Here is a 16,491-nt window from a genome sequence, read left to right on the forward strand (position 1 = left end):
AAGAAAGTTAAAAGAAAACCCTAGGACATGATAAACTATCAAATTTTAGCCTCTAAGATTTTTGTTTGTCTTCCTTTTTTTCTTAACATCAATAGCATCCTTTTACATACTAATATCCCTGATGTCTATGGTTAGAATTTTATTCATAGCAAGATGACTCCATTAATTTTTACTAAGAGGCGCAGTGTGACTTTACCAAAGGCCGTTCGTCAGGAAGGAACAAGCGTGGATAGGCAGTAACCCTTTGCACCCTCCTAGCTGTGAACTTTGGCAACACCCTGCAGCAGTTCTGTGATTGCAGTGGAGAAAGGTAAAAAAATACATGACCTTTTGCAACACTGCGCAATACAGAAGGTGTCTGAGAGCTTTGTGAGATCCAAAAAGTCCAATCACAAAAAAGTCCATCACAGCCCCAGATTAAGACTGATGTCCACTATTTGAACAGATTAAACCTTTTAAAAGGGTACTTCAAAAAAGCCAGAGGCTGCTCCAATGCAAATCAGTATCAACAGAAATGAATGAGGCACCACAGGGGAGATTCAGATCACTTGAATCCTACCTAGGTGTATAGACTACATCTCTCAAAAAATTCGGAACATCTAGTTTCCACTACCAGCTCTTCCTTCAGGTGATTTGATTAGTCAATGGTTTGGGTGCACTTGAGTGATGCCTATCATACTGGGTTTAAAAAGACAAGCGGGGCCAGGCTGCTACCCAAATTTTGCTGCAAGCGCACTCATGGGTTACATAGGAGCTTGGGTGAAGTCTGAATCCTCATATCCTGTTCTGGCACTTACTTTAGGCAGGTCACTTGGCTTTTCCTTAGGTACTTTTGGTACTCTGGGAGAAAAGAAAGCCTTCTTACTTTGGGCCAGATAACCTCGGATAGCTAATGAGGGAAAATTGAGAATTGAGACTAGCAGCTTGTGCTTCATTTCAGGCTTCTCTTCAGGTTTAACTCCAATTGTTAATTTGATCAGTCATCACGCAGATCATAGGATCATATTTAACCTGACCTGGCTACATGTTTTGTTTTGAGTGTAGAGATACACTGCGCTTGAGTGTAGCCATCTGTAAAATAGGTATAAAAGAATACGTAAGTTCAAGGGAAATGTTTCGCAACGATTAATTTACTCATGCAAGAAGAGTATTTGGAGAATTCGACGGAAGATACTAAAAGATGGTTAAAACCCGTTCTCTTAAATGTGATTTTTTATTCCTTTTTCTTTCTTTTCTTCAAATTTAAGCTATGCACATATATTTTTTTAGGTCCATAATAGGCAGTCACTGCTAAAACAACTGGTAAGAGATAATCAGTAGACCTGAATAGTTGGGGCAATTGTCTGATTACTTAATCAAAACTGGTTTTAGGCACTTCATTAGGGTTTTAATGGCAAATGGCACCAAGCAATTAATTAGAAAAACCTGCAGACACCGAAAATCTTGTCCTGTAACACTTGTACCCTGTGCACACACAATCCTTCTGATCACACGCCAAGAGGAAGCCCAGGTTGTTGTGCTCTATTTGTGGCTACAAGGAAGCTCAACCTGCAACATTTAGGAACTGGTGGATCCCGTAACTAATTGCCAGTATTGCAAAGGATTGCACAGGGAGTAAGCAGCAGTCACACCTAGCCATGATTTAATGTAAATATTCAGGTGATGAACGAGCAGCGTGGTCATGGTCACGGATCTCGGAGTGGTTCTGAAATTTATCATCACATTTTCCTTCTGTGGAGGGGCCAGTGGGGGGTGGAGTAATCTTTTCAATACCACAGAGACTTGTTCTGAGTGCTACCAATAAGATTTTTGTTACCCTCATTACTGCTACTTCTGTTACTGTAGTAGTAACCAGTAACAGAGGCAAAGGTAGGCAGAGGGAAGTAAGGCAGCGTGCGAGTCCTTTTTTAACTGCTAAAAAGAAAAAAGATGGTAATTCATTTCTGAACAGAGGCCAAAACTAATTTGGGGTATCTTGTATGTGCTTATTTTATTTACTAGAAACTCATTTTGCTCCTTAATATAGTCACAGAGATCTGCATGAATACAAAGATAAAGCAAGGTCTTTAGGAACAGGATAAGGCACTGAGGGCTTGCACCCCCTTAGTCCCAGAAATAACTGGGTCTCGCAATTATGCCTCACAACACAGGTTTTGCGTTGCCCATTCTTAGTGCAGGTATGAGCGTTTATTAGTACAAACATATATTTTAAGAACAATAAGGAAGTGATGAATTGGCCACTTGCAGTTTTCTTGACAGCAAGGTGAAATGGTAGCTGCGGTGACCAGGGGATGTCCTGGTTCCTCCTTGCAGAAAAGTATTCAGCGCACGTAATAATTATTCATCCATCTCGTTCACACTAAAGGCATCGGCAATGCAATTTTAGCCTGATAATCAAGACCATATGACAAAAACCAAGGCCATTAGGGACCAATTTCAAGTATTCTCTGCAAGACAATGATTTTCCAACTGCACTTACATATGCTGAATAGTTACTTCTGCACGACCGCACCTGCTCTCATTTATGTAACCCTCCATCCTCTCCCCTTTTTTCTACCCCTTCTTTTCTTGTAATGCAAAGAAGGAAAGTTTCAAAGGATTGCTGGATTCCTCCTAGAAACAGATTTATTTATATTTCTGGCTGGCCACATGCTGTGAGCAAATAAGAAAATGGCAAATGTAAAAGTTAGATTGTGCTAATGTCACATCAAATTGTACCCTCAACAGACTTCATGGGGCTGCATTAATGTAAATGGGAGCAGGATTTGGCCCAACACTTTCATTCCCTTCCTATACATATTCAAATTAAATGAATATTTTGGACAGTCTCTTCCTCCCTCTACATACACATGCATAATTCTGTCTCAGTTAGATTCTAATCTCAGTTACAGTGGTGACTTCATGTGAGCTTTTTTCTGGGTTTATGCTAGTGCTGCACATCTGAATGAGATGCAACGGGACTATTTGTTCGAGTAAAGCAAGCAGGATACGGCCCTTGGTCTCTGGGTCAAGTCTGCTCTACTGTAATAATTTTGCCCCGTAATTACTTTCTGCTTATTTCTGACTGTACCATTTCAGTTTCGGTGACATAATAATGTTGCTTTTGAAAAGACTGTGGTGTCACTGTAAATCAGAGTCCCATAAGGTTAAAGGCTTCAGTTGCCAGAGGGGAAAAAATGCCAAAATTATTTTAAAATTATACAGAGTATAACTCAAAGACTCTAGCATCTTTTCATTTTAATGCTCCTAAGGAAATGAATACACCTTCAAGCTTTTTCAGATATAATTCAAATATTAAAAGCAATAATAAGGTCCATTATTAATGATGTAACAACCTCTTCTGGCAGAAGAATAGAACCTATAAAATTAGTGAGTAAGAAGTAAAAACGCCAAGACTGTATCAGGAAAGGACCCTGTAATAACACATCCCAGATCCTTGTCCCGTAAACCTTTATTTGCATGAGTGATCCTGTCTCACATAAGAAGTGCTATGGACTTCAACGGGCAATTCATACAAGTGAAAATTATTCATGAATTTGAATAAGAGTACAGGATCAGCTTCTAGTCTTCTCTGTCAGTTATCAATCTTCTTGCTACAACTGCCCCCCCTTCAGATTTTAAAAATAATAATAAAAAAAAATCTTATGAAAACTGAAATACATGTGGATTTCTCAGAGCAAAGATTTGGTCTACTAATTCATTATTAGAATGAGAAGAAATACTCCTGGATCATGTCCTTGCTCATATGTATTCTAGACCTGTTTTTTAGTTGTATCCTATAATAATTTAGGGCAATGACATCAGAAAGATCAATGCAGCTGCATCCTAGTATTGAATTAATCTCACAGTACTGTTGGTGTCTTCTGGAAACTACAGTACTGAATCCAAAGAAGGAGATTCTTGGCTTGCTAGAAGCAGTCCTAATTTTTGATGGATAATTATCATGGTGTCCAGTAAAAATGACTACTTGATTTTTGAAATACTTAGCTATTGGCATGTTCTTCTGTGCCCATCATGCATATTACCCAGGTCCAGGGTCTTGCCAATACTTGGGAAAAACATAAGAGCTGAGAAGCAAAAGAAAATTCAAGAGAAGGAATCCTATTGCTATTTTTCACCCCCTGTACGTGTCCCCATAGACACACATAAAAACCAGTCGTGTCTCAAAGCATCAAAAAACCAGAACATCCTGAGAATGGTTAAGGATGAGATCTGGTTTTCCAAATTTCAAGGGCTTTACGGAAACACTTAAAAACCCTGTACCACCTGATTTCTAGCCGTGGCTTCAAAATGAAATTTATGTAGGTGGCATTTTTGCAGTACGTTTCACAGACACAATCTTCTACCTCCCAGCAAATACCAATATTGCTTAAACTTCATTTAAATGTCTTAATTCAATTGAACCCAGAGGTCATTGACACCTCAGTAATTTCTATTTAAAACCATTCAGCCAAAAATAAACAAACAAAAACAAAACTGGAACAGAATCTCCTCTGGAGATTATCCTCATTTTAAAAGAAATTACCCTGCCTGACTTTTTATAAGATAATTATTGCAATTGTTTTGCCTAATGAATATTGTTTGAGTATTATAATGCCATGCTACGCATCTTGAATGAGGAACAATTAACAGAGCTTTGTTCTCTTGACATCCCAGGACACGTTTGAAAGGAAAGCCTGGCCCTAAAGATTTGTTTTTTCTGGCTAAACAATGTCTTGAACATAGCAGAGGTAGGATTCAAAGACGCTACCCAGAACAATTCAAACCAGGGACTTACTGCTCGTAGAGATCTTAGAGACAGATCTGATGGTTTCATTCCCTAACCACTCCTACCAATCTGAAAGACGCCAGCAAATTAAAGCTTTTGCTTCCAAAGACTTTGGGGCTTGATCAGAGAACAAGAGTTTTACATATGTCATTCCCCAGCCTTCAGTGGGATTACTGAGAGTTTATATCAGTATAAGCAAGAGGAGATCAATTTGCTGATATTTCAGGTTTTGGTGAGGTAACAAAATTGATCTTTATCTGTTTCCATACAGACTGCTGGGGCAGGGTTCTAATTTCAATTACACCGACATACACGGGAAGCAATGCCCTTCTCTCCTACTTAAGGATGCACCTATAACAAATGGGAACATCTTACTTTATTCTTCCTATACCTCTGTTCTTCAGAAACCTCTCTCCTGCTTATGATCGGAGACAGTGATTTGACCGAGTTAGTAATAAGGATATTTGAAGAACTGAGAGCAACTGTGCCCAGAAACACCTACGTACCACTCTTGAACCCGGATCTCTGGGGGAATTTGAACCTTGAGATGTAAGTAATCTATGGTACAAGATAAGACAGGAATGAAAGAATCTTCCTAAATTACAGAAAAGAGCAATATATGGTGCTTCTGTAAGTCACACACTGTAACACATCCCTGGAAGAGATACGCTGTGTTGGAGCAGGAGACTGAAATCACCCAGGGACCGATTCTACCATACCCGCACCTCTCTGCGCTGATGGATCGCAGCACAGATCACCAGCAGAATCAAGGAGGAGATCAGACCAACCGTGTGAAAATCAAAATAACACCTTTCCACTGTAACCACCATCCTCTGAAGTTCTTTACAGCTAAGGACAAGAGTATCCCTCAGCTACACGTGTAAAGCTAAAGCTCATTGCCAGGCCACTGGCATATGGTTGGGGGCACCATGACGCTTTCCAACAGGAATGTTTATCTTCAGGCATCCTACACTGGAAGGTGGAAGTTCTCAGCCAGCAGCAGAGATAGTGGGCCGCTGAAACACCTCCTCACAAATTTCACTGCTGGCTGTCCATTAATTACTTTAAATCAAGAATAATGTGATCTTTGGTGAACATGTGGCCATGGACACATGTCTCACTTTAATAAAACTTATGACCATAGCACCTTCCAGATTTACTTTTTCTAGCCTAGGAAATAACAGAAAGCTAAGCTTGTCAGTTTGTCACTATTTTCCAGCTCTGCATTTGTAAAAGAAATAACATTGGCAGGGAAATAATACAAAATGTATCACACACACAGGCTGCAGGAAGATATAATGTTTTTTACATATTTGATATAGAGCCTAAATTAAGCTGCAGAAAAGGGGCCATGAATCTTCACAGCCTCATTATCAAGCCTCCCTAAACCTCAAATACAGGAAAATACATTTCATAAACAAAGACCCAATAGGATTTTAATAGTACAATAAATTTCACTGACGTTCACCACTAATCACATTTCAAAATATATTTTTAAAACAAACTTCATTCAATACAAAACCAGATTTAGAAAAGAAGAGTACCATAAGCATATATTATACCTATTACACTTACTTTAGCCCATTTTTGACTGAAATAACTTTTAACGCGGTTGGCTTTAAATCCATAGCAGTAAACATGAACACTCTCCCTTACCCCTCTTTTGCTTTCTTGGGACATGGGCTCAGACCATAACCCTATTCACGGATACAAATTTTCTGTTTTCACTGTAAGCTGAGACAGAAAAGGGGATTAAGTCCTTTCTCCCATCACTACACAATAAAACTATCTCCATGATCTTCCTTAGTATTGTCCCTCTTCTCACCAGCAACCAGGTGCTGCCTTTCACTTCTGATCACAATTCACTCATTATCCACAGCAGAGAAAACCAGGGCTCTTTGACTCTTTCATGCATCTCCTAACACAGAAAAAGTTTTAAGTAATTTTAGAGATAGTTGAAGTATGTTAAAAAGGGTTTTTTTCCATGTTTTGAACAGTCTTAGAGATGGTGAACTTATATGGTGTTTCTAAGTTCTGGAAGGAGAGGGGTTTTGTTGGGATTTCTTTTTTTTTTTTTTTTTTTTAGTTTCGATGTAACTGAAACTTTGTGCAGGTGAAAGGCTGCCAGCCAGCCATGAAGGATGGAGTGCTTTGGAAAGAAACTAAAAACATGGGTGGGACTCAAGTTTTGCCATATGCATGGTAACCCCAAACCAATGAGCCTTAGCTCAGATCACTTCAAAGACTAGGAATGTAGTTAGGTCTTTATACAAAGCCTCAGCTGTGCCTCGCTAAAGGTACCTTTTCACTGCAGTTCTTCCATCTGCTTGAATTGTTATACCGGCATCTGACATCAGAGCATCTAAGTGCTGTCAAAACTGGAATAAGCTCACCAGCTCATCTGACTAAACCTATCGAGGGCCTTCAGACAGTAATACCATTATTGACCTGGGTTGAATTCAAATGCATTTGGAGTGCTTGATATTTATCCAAATTATGCCCACTGAAAAATCCCTGGCAGAATACAGATAACATCAGTTTAAAATGTTTCGTTATAATTACTTCAAAGAGATGGCTGGTATAGAAATAATTAGGTTAGTAAATATTTTTAATTAAATTATGATTTTTAAATTGTGTTAAAACTACAACTTGCATCTATGGACATCACAACAAAACTACAAATCCGAAGAATTCCGGGCCTGAATATGAATATTTGCATTAATCTAATATAGTTATTATACCATTAACTTCAGTGATGTAATTCCAAATTTACACAAGCATAATTAGAAGCAGATCCAAGACTCAGCAGATCAATACAAATCTTTCCCTGTGCTGCAGTAGGCATGATAAGGCCCTGAGAAAAGTACTGGGGTGCTAGTACCATCCCACCTCGTAAGACTTCTCCCAGCTTGACCCTTCTACCCCTAAAATAATGTTCCTGCTAAGAACTGTCATTCACCTAATAGCAAACCTGAAAACACAGGTATGGCACCAAGCAGACATGAGAAGATAAAATTAACAATAGGGATAAATTCTAATGCCTTTGGTCAGAAACATTCAAAGGATCCGAGAGGATCTCCTCAAGTTTTGTACCACTTCTGCCTTTCACTGGTACTTCATAATAAATTAACTACGTAATACAGACGGGGAAAAAGCAAAAGTAAATAAACAAAAGAAATGATGCCAGTAGCACTGGCTGGGATTTTTAAAATAGCACATTTGTTGCTGATCAATTGAATGGATTCTTTCTGCTAATGTATGAAAAATAAGAATGCATTTTAAATATCGTACTGCTTAAGACTGTAATTTACATTTATAATCCTCTTTTCTTTAAACAGTTTGACACCTTGAACATAAAACTATGTTTTACAGAGACTCTCCTCTTTTAATTGAAATCACATCTCAGGTCGAGATCACCGCTTTCCTTCTGCTTCTCTAACCTCTTCTTGCCCGAAGGCCTGTAACTTGTGAATTATTTAACAATCATATTTGCTGCTGAAAATTGATTTCTGAGAGAATCCATATTGATTGAGATATGTGAGACTAATGAGTTTGAGGTTAAGGTGTTTAGGTATCATTATCTCTGATAGTCCCGAACTAGAATCTTCATATTTTTGTGTCTCTTGTCAATACTCAGTTTTATTTTATATCTCTCCTTCAAGCTGTGCTTATGTATTAAAATAAAGAGCTAGGATGAGTAAACATTTTACGCAGTGTCTGAAGTGTCTCTAGTAGTCTCCCAGACATGTCTCTCCTGTGAAACGCCACTGTATGAAGGGGACGCAAGCAAAGCTTTGCCAAACTTTCGTAAGTAGCTGGTATGAACCGATGGCCCCCACTTGAGCAAAAATTGTTTATAGAAGTTGAAGCTCTGTCTCAATGGGTGAGACTTCTGCGAATGCCAGAGGATTATGCTGCAGCAGATAACTTTAAACTAGTTAGCTCAGACCTCGAGCTCTTGTCGGGCTTCCATGGAATGGGGCAAAGCTCCGCAGGGCTGCAGTCAGTACACACAGTGCCTTGCTTGGAGCTGCACATCAGTGTGCACACCCATGGGGAATCCTCTCCTACAGGTGCAGAAGGACAGTGGAGCCCCCTTCATTTCTCCACTTACATTCAAGGGGTGGTTGGTGAACCCCTTTTGCAGGTCTGCCATGGAGCATGCCGCTCATCCTTCTGCTCCTCAGCCTTTTTTTGACATGGAAATCGTGTGACGTGTACCTGCACAGCACCCTAGGAGCCTCCAGTCGTCTTGCTGCCCTTGCACAGTGAAAATCACTTCCTCAGCGCACTCTCTACCCACATGGGGAAGAGGTACTTTTTAACCGTCTTATCCCCACAGCTAAATGGAAAATAAAAATAATCTATAGAAACAGAGCACTTCCATGACTTCTATATATATCACAAAAAACCCCCCTGATATATAAGAATCTGAGCTCAACTGCTGTCTCTCCATAAAGCAAACTTCAGACAGCTTGAAGACCTCTAAATTAATAGCTAAGTGTCTTCATTTTTCCCTCAAAATAAGGTAAAAATTAACTTGCCGTACTGTTGATCTGTGATGACGCTTATGATGATGCTATGTTGGGTGCCCAGAGTGTTCCCATTCAGTGCCCAGAAACCTTTAGGTTTCTTATGCGAAGGACGCTAATAATCAACTTTGGTCAGTCAATGCAGTGCCATCAGCATATGTGGCCCACACATCTGGATTTCTGTGCCAAGTCCAAAACCCATGAGTCAGTGTAGAGAAGACCTCAAAAAGCTGCAGTAGGAATCTATTGGGTTTAGAAATGACATGACTGGGACGCACGTGCCCTGGTGCTGGTCACAGCTCGATGAACGTACGCTTACATACCTGACTCAAAGACTCTATTCCAGGCTTTCTATTTCTGCAAATCACTCTTCTTTATCCCTGTAACTATTCTTGCTCTCAAAAAAATCCAGAGCTAGCAAACAACAACAAAACCCTCCAGAGTATTTGACCTTGGAGTTAGACCCCTTTTTGGGGTAGTTTTGGAATCAGCTGTATGTATGATTAAAAAAGGACAGTTCTTTAAATGACCCAGCTAGAAAAGGATATTTTTGGTCAATGATCTATTTTTATTCCTGCTCTGCTGTTTCTCATGAAGTCTGATGACAAAGACCTGTCCTTCAAAGCTAGTCTATGGTTTCTGAATTACCATGTTCAATTACTTTCTCCAGGTGAAGTCCACTACGGTTTTGTTATCAGGTTTATTTTTGCAGGTGAGGGCTCTATTAGAGGGAGCAAAATAGTTTCTAGGTTAGTTTTCCTTGTCTTTCTATAAGGAGAGAAAGACAACACACATTTTCAAAGGTTCTTTATAAAAAATTATCTAAAAGTTAAAATAAGAACTATGAACTGCATTACAGTATTTAAGATGTGTTTAAACTGTTGACTACATCCATTTTAGTTAACAAATTTATTTTATGTCACTCTTAATCAGTAGAGGTATATTTTTGTTACTATTATTGATTTTGCAGCCATGCCAGTTAATGCTATTATCTTGGATAGTACATTCTGAACAGTTACCCTTACAGACATTTTAAATAAAAACAAACATCAATTGGGAACTCAAAATGAAATCAGATCACTTTATGAACCTGAAAGAACAACCTTCATACTATACCACATAGTCTTCTTTCAATGACGTATCTTTTTACCCAACTTTGGTGATACAGAGAATAAGCTTGATGAACAACTAAAGGGGAAGAGGGTATACTTTTTTAAAATCAGATAAAATTGGCATACTGAATTGGCATATTCTCTAATAATTCATTTTTAAGTGAGGAACTGAAAGTTCTCATGACAGATAGTTAAAGACTCAGATATTATGATGGGAAATACAATCTAAACTTGAAGATGGGTATACAGGCTTCATCTATACTAAGATAAATTAGCTATACCTGGCCTAAACTCAATCACTTTTTCCTCATCAAGAAGAAACAACAGACAGATCCTCAGACTGAACTTCTATGCACTGGAGAGATGTTGAATAACCGGTATCATAATAAGTTAGACTTGTGGAAACTCAGGACTACGCAGGATCACATTTTTCTGGAGGGTTGGTACTGCTGTGCACTTCGATGCCATGCCATAAATCCCTACTTTTCCAGCCCCTCTGAACTGCTTTGTTCTGAACGCAGGCTGCCTCTCACAACAAGGTGGTCTGCGGTCTTCTGGTGGTAGAAAACACTTGAGGCAGTAGGAAAGTCCATCAGTTTCAGCTCAATCCCCACAACTTGGAGATGGATTGCAAAGAATAAAACTAAAGCCACTAATAACAGAAATTTTGCTACTAGGTTAGACAGTTTTCACCTGACTAGAAAATATCCAAACTATATTTGTTACTCTGGCCACTCAGAAAGCTTACAAGCATGAGCGATCCCTTTGAAAAGCTCTGCTTTCACAGATCTGCACCCTCAAGATATTCTGATTTTAAGGTACGTGGGGCTCTAGATGTTACAAGTCTGTTAATTATGGGTTCAGTTAACAAGCTCACACACATGCCTTATCAGAAAAAGAACTTATCTCATCTGAATAAGGACTGGAGGAGCAACGGTAATTTTGTAGGTGAATCTGCTAGCTATCTAGACTCATTTTTAACTCAAGGAATTTTAGGTGTTGCTCTTAAAGAGCGGGCTGAGTTCAATTTAGTGTTTCTTTCTTCATTATTATTTCTCCTTTTTGACCAGAGGAAGAAAACAAAAAAAAATCTCAGCTCTTTATTTCTGCCTTAAGTGCATGAGATTTTTATTTTTATTTAAATTGGCTTCTAGTCTCCCAGTCTCTTTCTTTCCCTAATATTAGTTTAATCATAGAGGAACACCCTAGAGCATATCACAGTTCAGTATTCTAGATTTACTAATTTTGTGTGAATATGTGTGTGTGTGCATGTCTGTGTGTGTGTTCAGAACATCAAATTCTTTCTTATACAGAAATAATGCAAATCTGTAAATGAATTGAGGGGCCTTACAAGATAGCCATGCTCTCATAAAGAGTCTTCCTTTCTCCTCAGGTCAGAATGAAGGTAATGTCCTGTATTATAACACAAGGAACGAAGAATGGCTATATTCTCAGTGCTCACTTCACAGTAGTATGGGACTAATTAATAGATGGGAAAGCGAAAGTAGGCAGTGTTATTTGTGGAACTAATTAAGATATGTGACAGAAAAAACATGTGGACAGGCAATTTCTTGATTTTAAAGGTTTGTATAGCTAGACAGTTTTATTAGTCAACGCTATGCTTTTTTTTTTTTTTTTTAAGTCCTCAGCTACATTTTTGTGAGAAATGGACTCCTCAATTAATCTTTCAAAGACTGATTTTGATTTATCTCAGAGGGAGGCTGGGGAAAAAAAGCAGATGTGTATTTTAAAAAAAACAACAGCTTGTTCCTTTCAGTTCCTGGTTACAAAATAAGTGCATTGATTTGATCTTTTAAACATGTTTCTATATCCTCTCCGTTTCATCTATTACTGAAGGAGGTGGGGAAGTGAATCTAAATGTCCGTTCCATTTAATTCCCCACAGATTTAAAATGCAAGGAAATTCTCACAAAGAAAAAGCGTTGGTCTAAAAGACTTGTTCATCAGCACATAGGAAGTGTGTGGCAGGAGCCAAGAATAGAGCCCAGCTCTTCCAAGCTCCCATCCACTGCATTAATCAATGAGCACAACTGTAACAAAACTTACCTACCTTGAAAGACTGGGCTCTGAGGAGACTTTCCTCAATGTTACGATAGCAACCTCCCAGGGACAGTTATTTTCCAAGCCCAGCATCACTCGATTCAGTGTCATTCCTTTTGTTCAAATAGAAATGGTCAGTTTTCAAAGAGAAAGCCTAAGAGATTTTAGTTTGGTTTTTTTTTTAAAAAAAAAAAAGAGGGGACATATCTCACATAAAAGCAACGTCGACAGTTTTATGAATTTTGAAGCTAGCAAGTACTACAAATTTTCTTCAAAGGGGTGACAAATTTGGTAAGACAGACTGTTCAAAATCTAGAAAAAGCTATTTAAACCCTTTATTTACAAAAATGAATTCATGACCCAAATACCCTGGGAGCCTCTTAGATATCTCAGTCTGTACACCCATAAGGTGACAAGTATTTCAAGACCTGTCTGATGTAAATCCTGATGTATATTAAATAGGGGATTTTTATTACTGCCTCTACAATACACCTAGCTGCTCATCTGGTACATCAGTGTTGTGAATGGACCGGAAGCTCTGCTAAAAGGGCCTCTAATACATTTTACAACAACGGCTGAAGCAGAGGACAAACCTCCAGCAATTTACTTCAATTCTGGTCTTGAAGTACCACCCTGCTTGTTTTCACACCCATGCTACCTGTGCTAAAACTAGTAAGCACTCCCACCCTCCTTCTCCAGGTGCACAACCACACCTGAACCGACCAGCTCGGTCCACTGAGACCACAACAGCGTTGTCTCTCATTACCAGCACACGCTTAATTGCCACTATAGGCCACTTTTGTCTGTCACCACCTCGGTCCCACCCTACCAAAAACGTTCACTCGTTGTTATCAGCCGCCCAGGTCTGCTCCGCAGCAGGAGCCTGGCTGTGCTGCCCGGCGTGTTCTTCCCCTGCGGAGAGGGATGGATTTGGGCACAGGGATGCAAGGTGAAGGAGGGGGATGATCTTGTTGCGGATGTTAAATAAACAATTTTTTCTTACAACAAACCCTGGCACCTGTTCTCACCATGTCATGGCCCGTGATAACTTACTGTCTACCAAGCATGACCAAGTGATTAGTGGAGCCGTGTCGGTGTATCTCAACAGTAATGGAGGCTCTCTTTCCATTTGCCTTCTATTGAAATCTAAGCGCTCCATTGGCCTGTGCATTTTCAGCTTGATGAATTCATTATTCCCCACCTTTTTTTTCTCCTTCCTTTCTCAGGCCAGAGCTTTCCCAAAAAGCCAAGTGACTGTTTCTGGTTTTTGCCTCTCTATGAGGGTTTTTTTTTTCTCTCTTTCCAGGCAGATGTCCGAAACTGTCGTGCTGACTCATCTGTTTCAAACAGCATTTCAGTATACGTTTGGATCTATGTATATTAGACAGCAAACAATCGTGACACTTGGCTTATTTATTTATTTATGTGGAAGAGAAAACATGCAGTTGTCTAACATCCTTCAACTAATGATATCGGGAGAATACATTTTCAAATTCAGAGGCAAGGAAAGTGTTCAATTCCTATTCCCCAGCAAACAAATGACACCACATAAATAAAATACAAAACTATTCAACTATCATTAAAAATGTGACAGTCATCCAAAGTAGGAAATTCAACAATGTGGCTGTTACATTTTGTCTTTAAATATTTACATGGTATGCAGATAGGATTAGGCTACCCTAAGTTTGAGTTTTCTTGGAGATGTTCTCTTTCCCTCCTCAAAGTCGTGCCTAGTCGAACAGAAGGGACTTTGGCCATTTGTCTTGGCACATCTAGATGTCCAGAGGCTTTTTTAGAGCACAAGAGGTCCAATACACTCAGGATAGTTATTGTTATAAATCCCATAAAGAAATAAAGGCACATCATACATGAACCAAAGCATAAATTGTTTTTAACAGGCACAAGTTTAGGAATGCCTCTGTGCTGTGGTCCAGCAGTCAGAGCAGCAAAGCAACATCTGAGCCTGGAGTCTAGCTCTACTTCTGCGACAGGTTTTACTTTTCTGCCTCAATTTCCTCCATAAAACAAGGATAACCTTTTTCCATCTTAAAATAAAGCTATCATTATCTCTTTGAACTGTAGAAGAGCCTACAAAAGCCTCTTGGATGAGGTCCCTATTCACTAGATGCTGTACAAACACAGAACCACATGCCATTATAATGTGGGAGTGGCATGCTATTAATAATACATTAGGACATTTTGAAACCATTAAGCAGAAGAGTTATTTTAAAATTCTTATTCATTTCCTCCATTTAAAAAAGAATAAAATTTGAACGAATAGGTAAGGAAGCTATTTGCAGAATGACAAAACATCCTTCTGGCTCTGTGAATACACAAACGCTGCGCTGGTTGCTCTGCAGGGTAAAGGAGAAGTAACCAGCAATGCCATGTTCTTTTACTGACTCTGCCACTGACTTTACCTCTACCCCTTTTCAAACCAGTTCATTTCACGAGGGTTCAACTTATTTATCACTCAAGTGGATAGAGTATATCACAGGGACCTAATATGGTTCAATTAAAGAAGACCCAGCCTAGAGAGATTTTAACTGGGTTTGAGGGCAGGAGTGATTATTGCACTTGATAGACTTGGGAAGTAGGGGGAAATTATAATTTATTATTTATGTGCAAGTTTGACATTATTGTTAACATATATTCCACCAGAGCCTTGGATGGACATATTTTGGAAAAATCAAATCAATAAGTGATTTAATATCTGTCAAGTGCCTTGGGATCTTTATTTGAAACGAGTGTTAGAAGAGCAATATCTTACTCTCAACTCCTTAATGTGCAAGCATGCCTTCTATTAATACTAGAACCCTTTGGAACCATTAGAGTTTATCAGCTAAATACATATTTTGGCACATTAACTAATTTTTGATTACCCAATTAGACTTTAACAGCTCCATCTATCATGTAAATTTTTCTTAATGTGCAGATTATGGACCCAATAGAACTTAATGGAGCTCCTTACAGTGTTCTGAGTCAATGCAGCTGGCACATGGACACTAAGGAAAGTATTTTCCTCCAAAGTGAGAATTACACACCTATCTTCCCATGTTGCTAATGGGTGTTACGGCCTAAGTCGTCCCTGGGCACTGAGACAACACAAGAGACCCAAATCTGATCCGATTTGTACCATTTTACATGTTGGCTCTCATACACCTCCGCTTCTGCCATTCCACATCAAAAGTACATCTCTTACAGTCAACGGAGTCACAACTACACAAATGGAAAGCCAGGGCCATCCGATCTATACCTACCCCGTGCTAAACCGTGATAGCCACGAACAGGTTACCTAGTGGTTGGCCATAGCTGTGAGAAGCTGCTGGCGAAGTCTGCTTCCCTGCGGCTACGTTTGGCATGCAGAGACGTGCTGGAGACGGTGCCTCCACGCCATGTGCTGCTGGGCGTGTTCTCTCCCACCCCACTGTCTCTCAGAAGACAACACGTGGGCTGAACTCAGCACTGGGTCAGGACTTTTCCCCTCCCTCTTGCATAAGTACTGTGCCATTTATCTTGTTGAGTCTTCCCCAATATACTGTCCCAGCTCACATCCCCCTCCCCACGGTCTTTGCCATCCTGATGAAAACACGGACACTTAAGAGCCACTGGAAGGAAGAAGATTACTCAGATCACTGGGACAACAGCTACGGAGTAGATAGCCAGAACAAAGCAGTTGGCAGAGAGAAAAAACATTTAAGTAGCAAATCTGCATCCCTTAGCCCAGAGGCTTAATGCATGGTATGGGTTTAACACTAACCATGTTTGGCACAAGACTGAATACAGAACCTTTGCTCAGAACCAGCAAATAATTAACTGTTAGAAATGAAATGCAGAGCTATAATATACATTCTGCTCCGCTGGCTTTACACCTAGATCTGCCAAAATCTCCAGCTACATGTGTAACAAATGGGCATCTTCATGGGCTGAAAACAGATCAAACTACTGCCATTAGAAGTAAGGCACATTAAAACCGAAGAAAAAGAAAGAAAGGCTGCCTTCACACACACAAGAACAAA

General features: G+C 39.5%; 1 protein-coding gene across 11 annotated transcripts in view; it reads right to left on the bottom strand.

The window, feature by feature from the left end:
• The window catches only part of ESRRG (estrogen related receptor gamma), a 392,081-nt gene that overhangs the window by 314,909 nt on the left and 60,681 nt on the right, over window positions 1-16,491 (bottom strand). Inside the window, exon 1 of one of the 11 annotated variants that reach the window (XM_072856941.1) lies at window positions 12,483-12,585. The exons of the other annotated variants lie outside the window; for them this stretch is intronic. Coding sequence (XP_072713042.1) covers window positions 12,483-12,583 — 101 coding nt within the window. The 5' untranslated portion in view covers window positions 12,584-12,585. Of the gene's footprint in view, window positions 1-12,482; window positions 12,586-16,491 lie in introns of those variants that run through there. 11 annotated transcript variants of the gene reach the window in all.

The sequence above is a fragment of the Ciconia boyciana genome, chromosome 3 (assembly GCF_034638445.1).
Source record: "Ciconia boyciana chromosome 3, ASM3463844v1, whole genome shotgun sequence".
NCBI classification, from domain to species: domain Eukaryota; kingdom Metazoa; phylum Chordata; class Aves; order Ciconiiformes; family Ciconiidae; genus Ciconia; species Ciconia boyciana.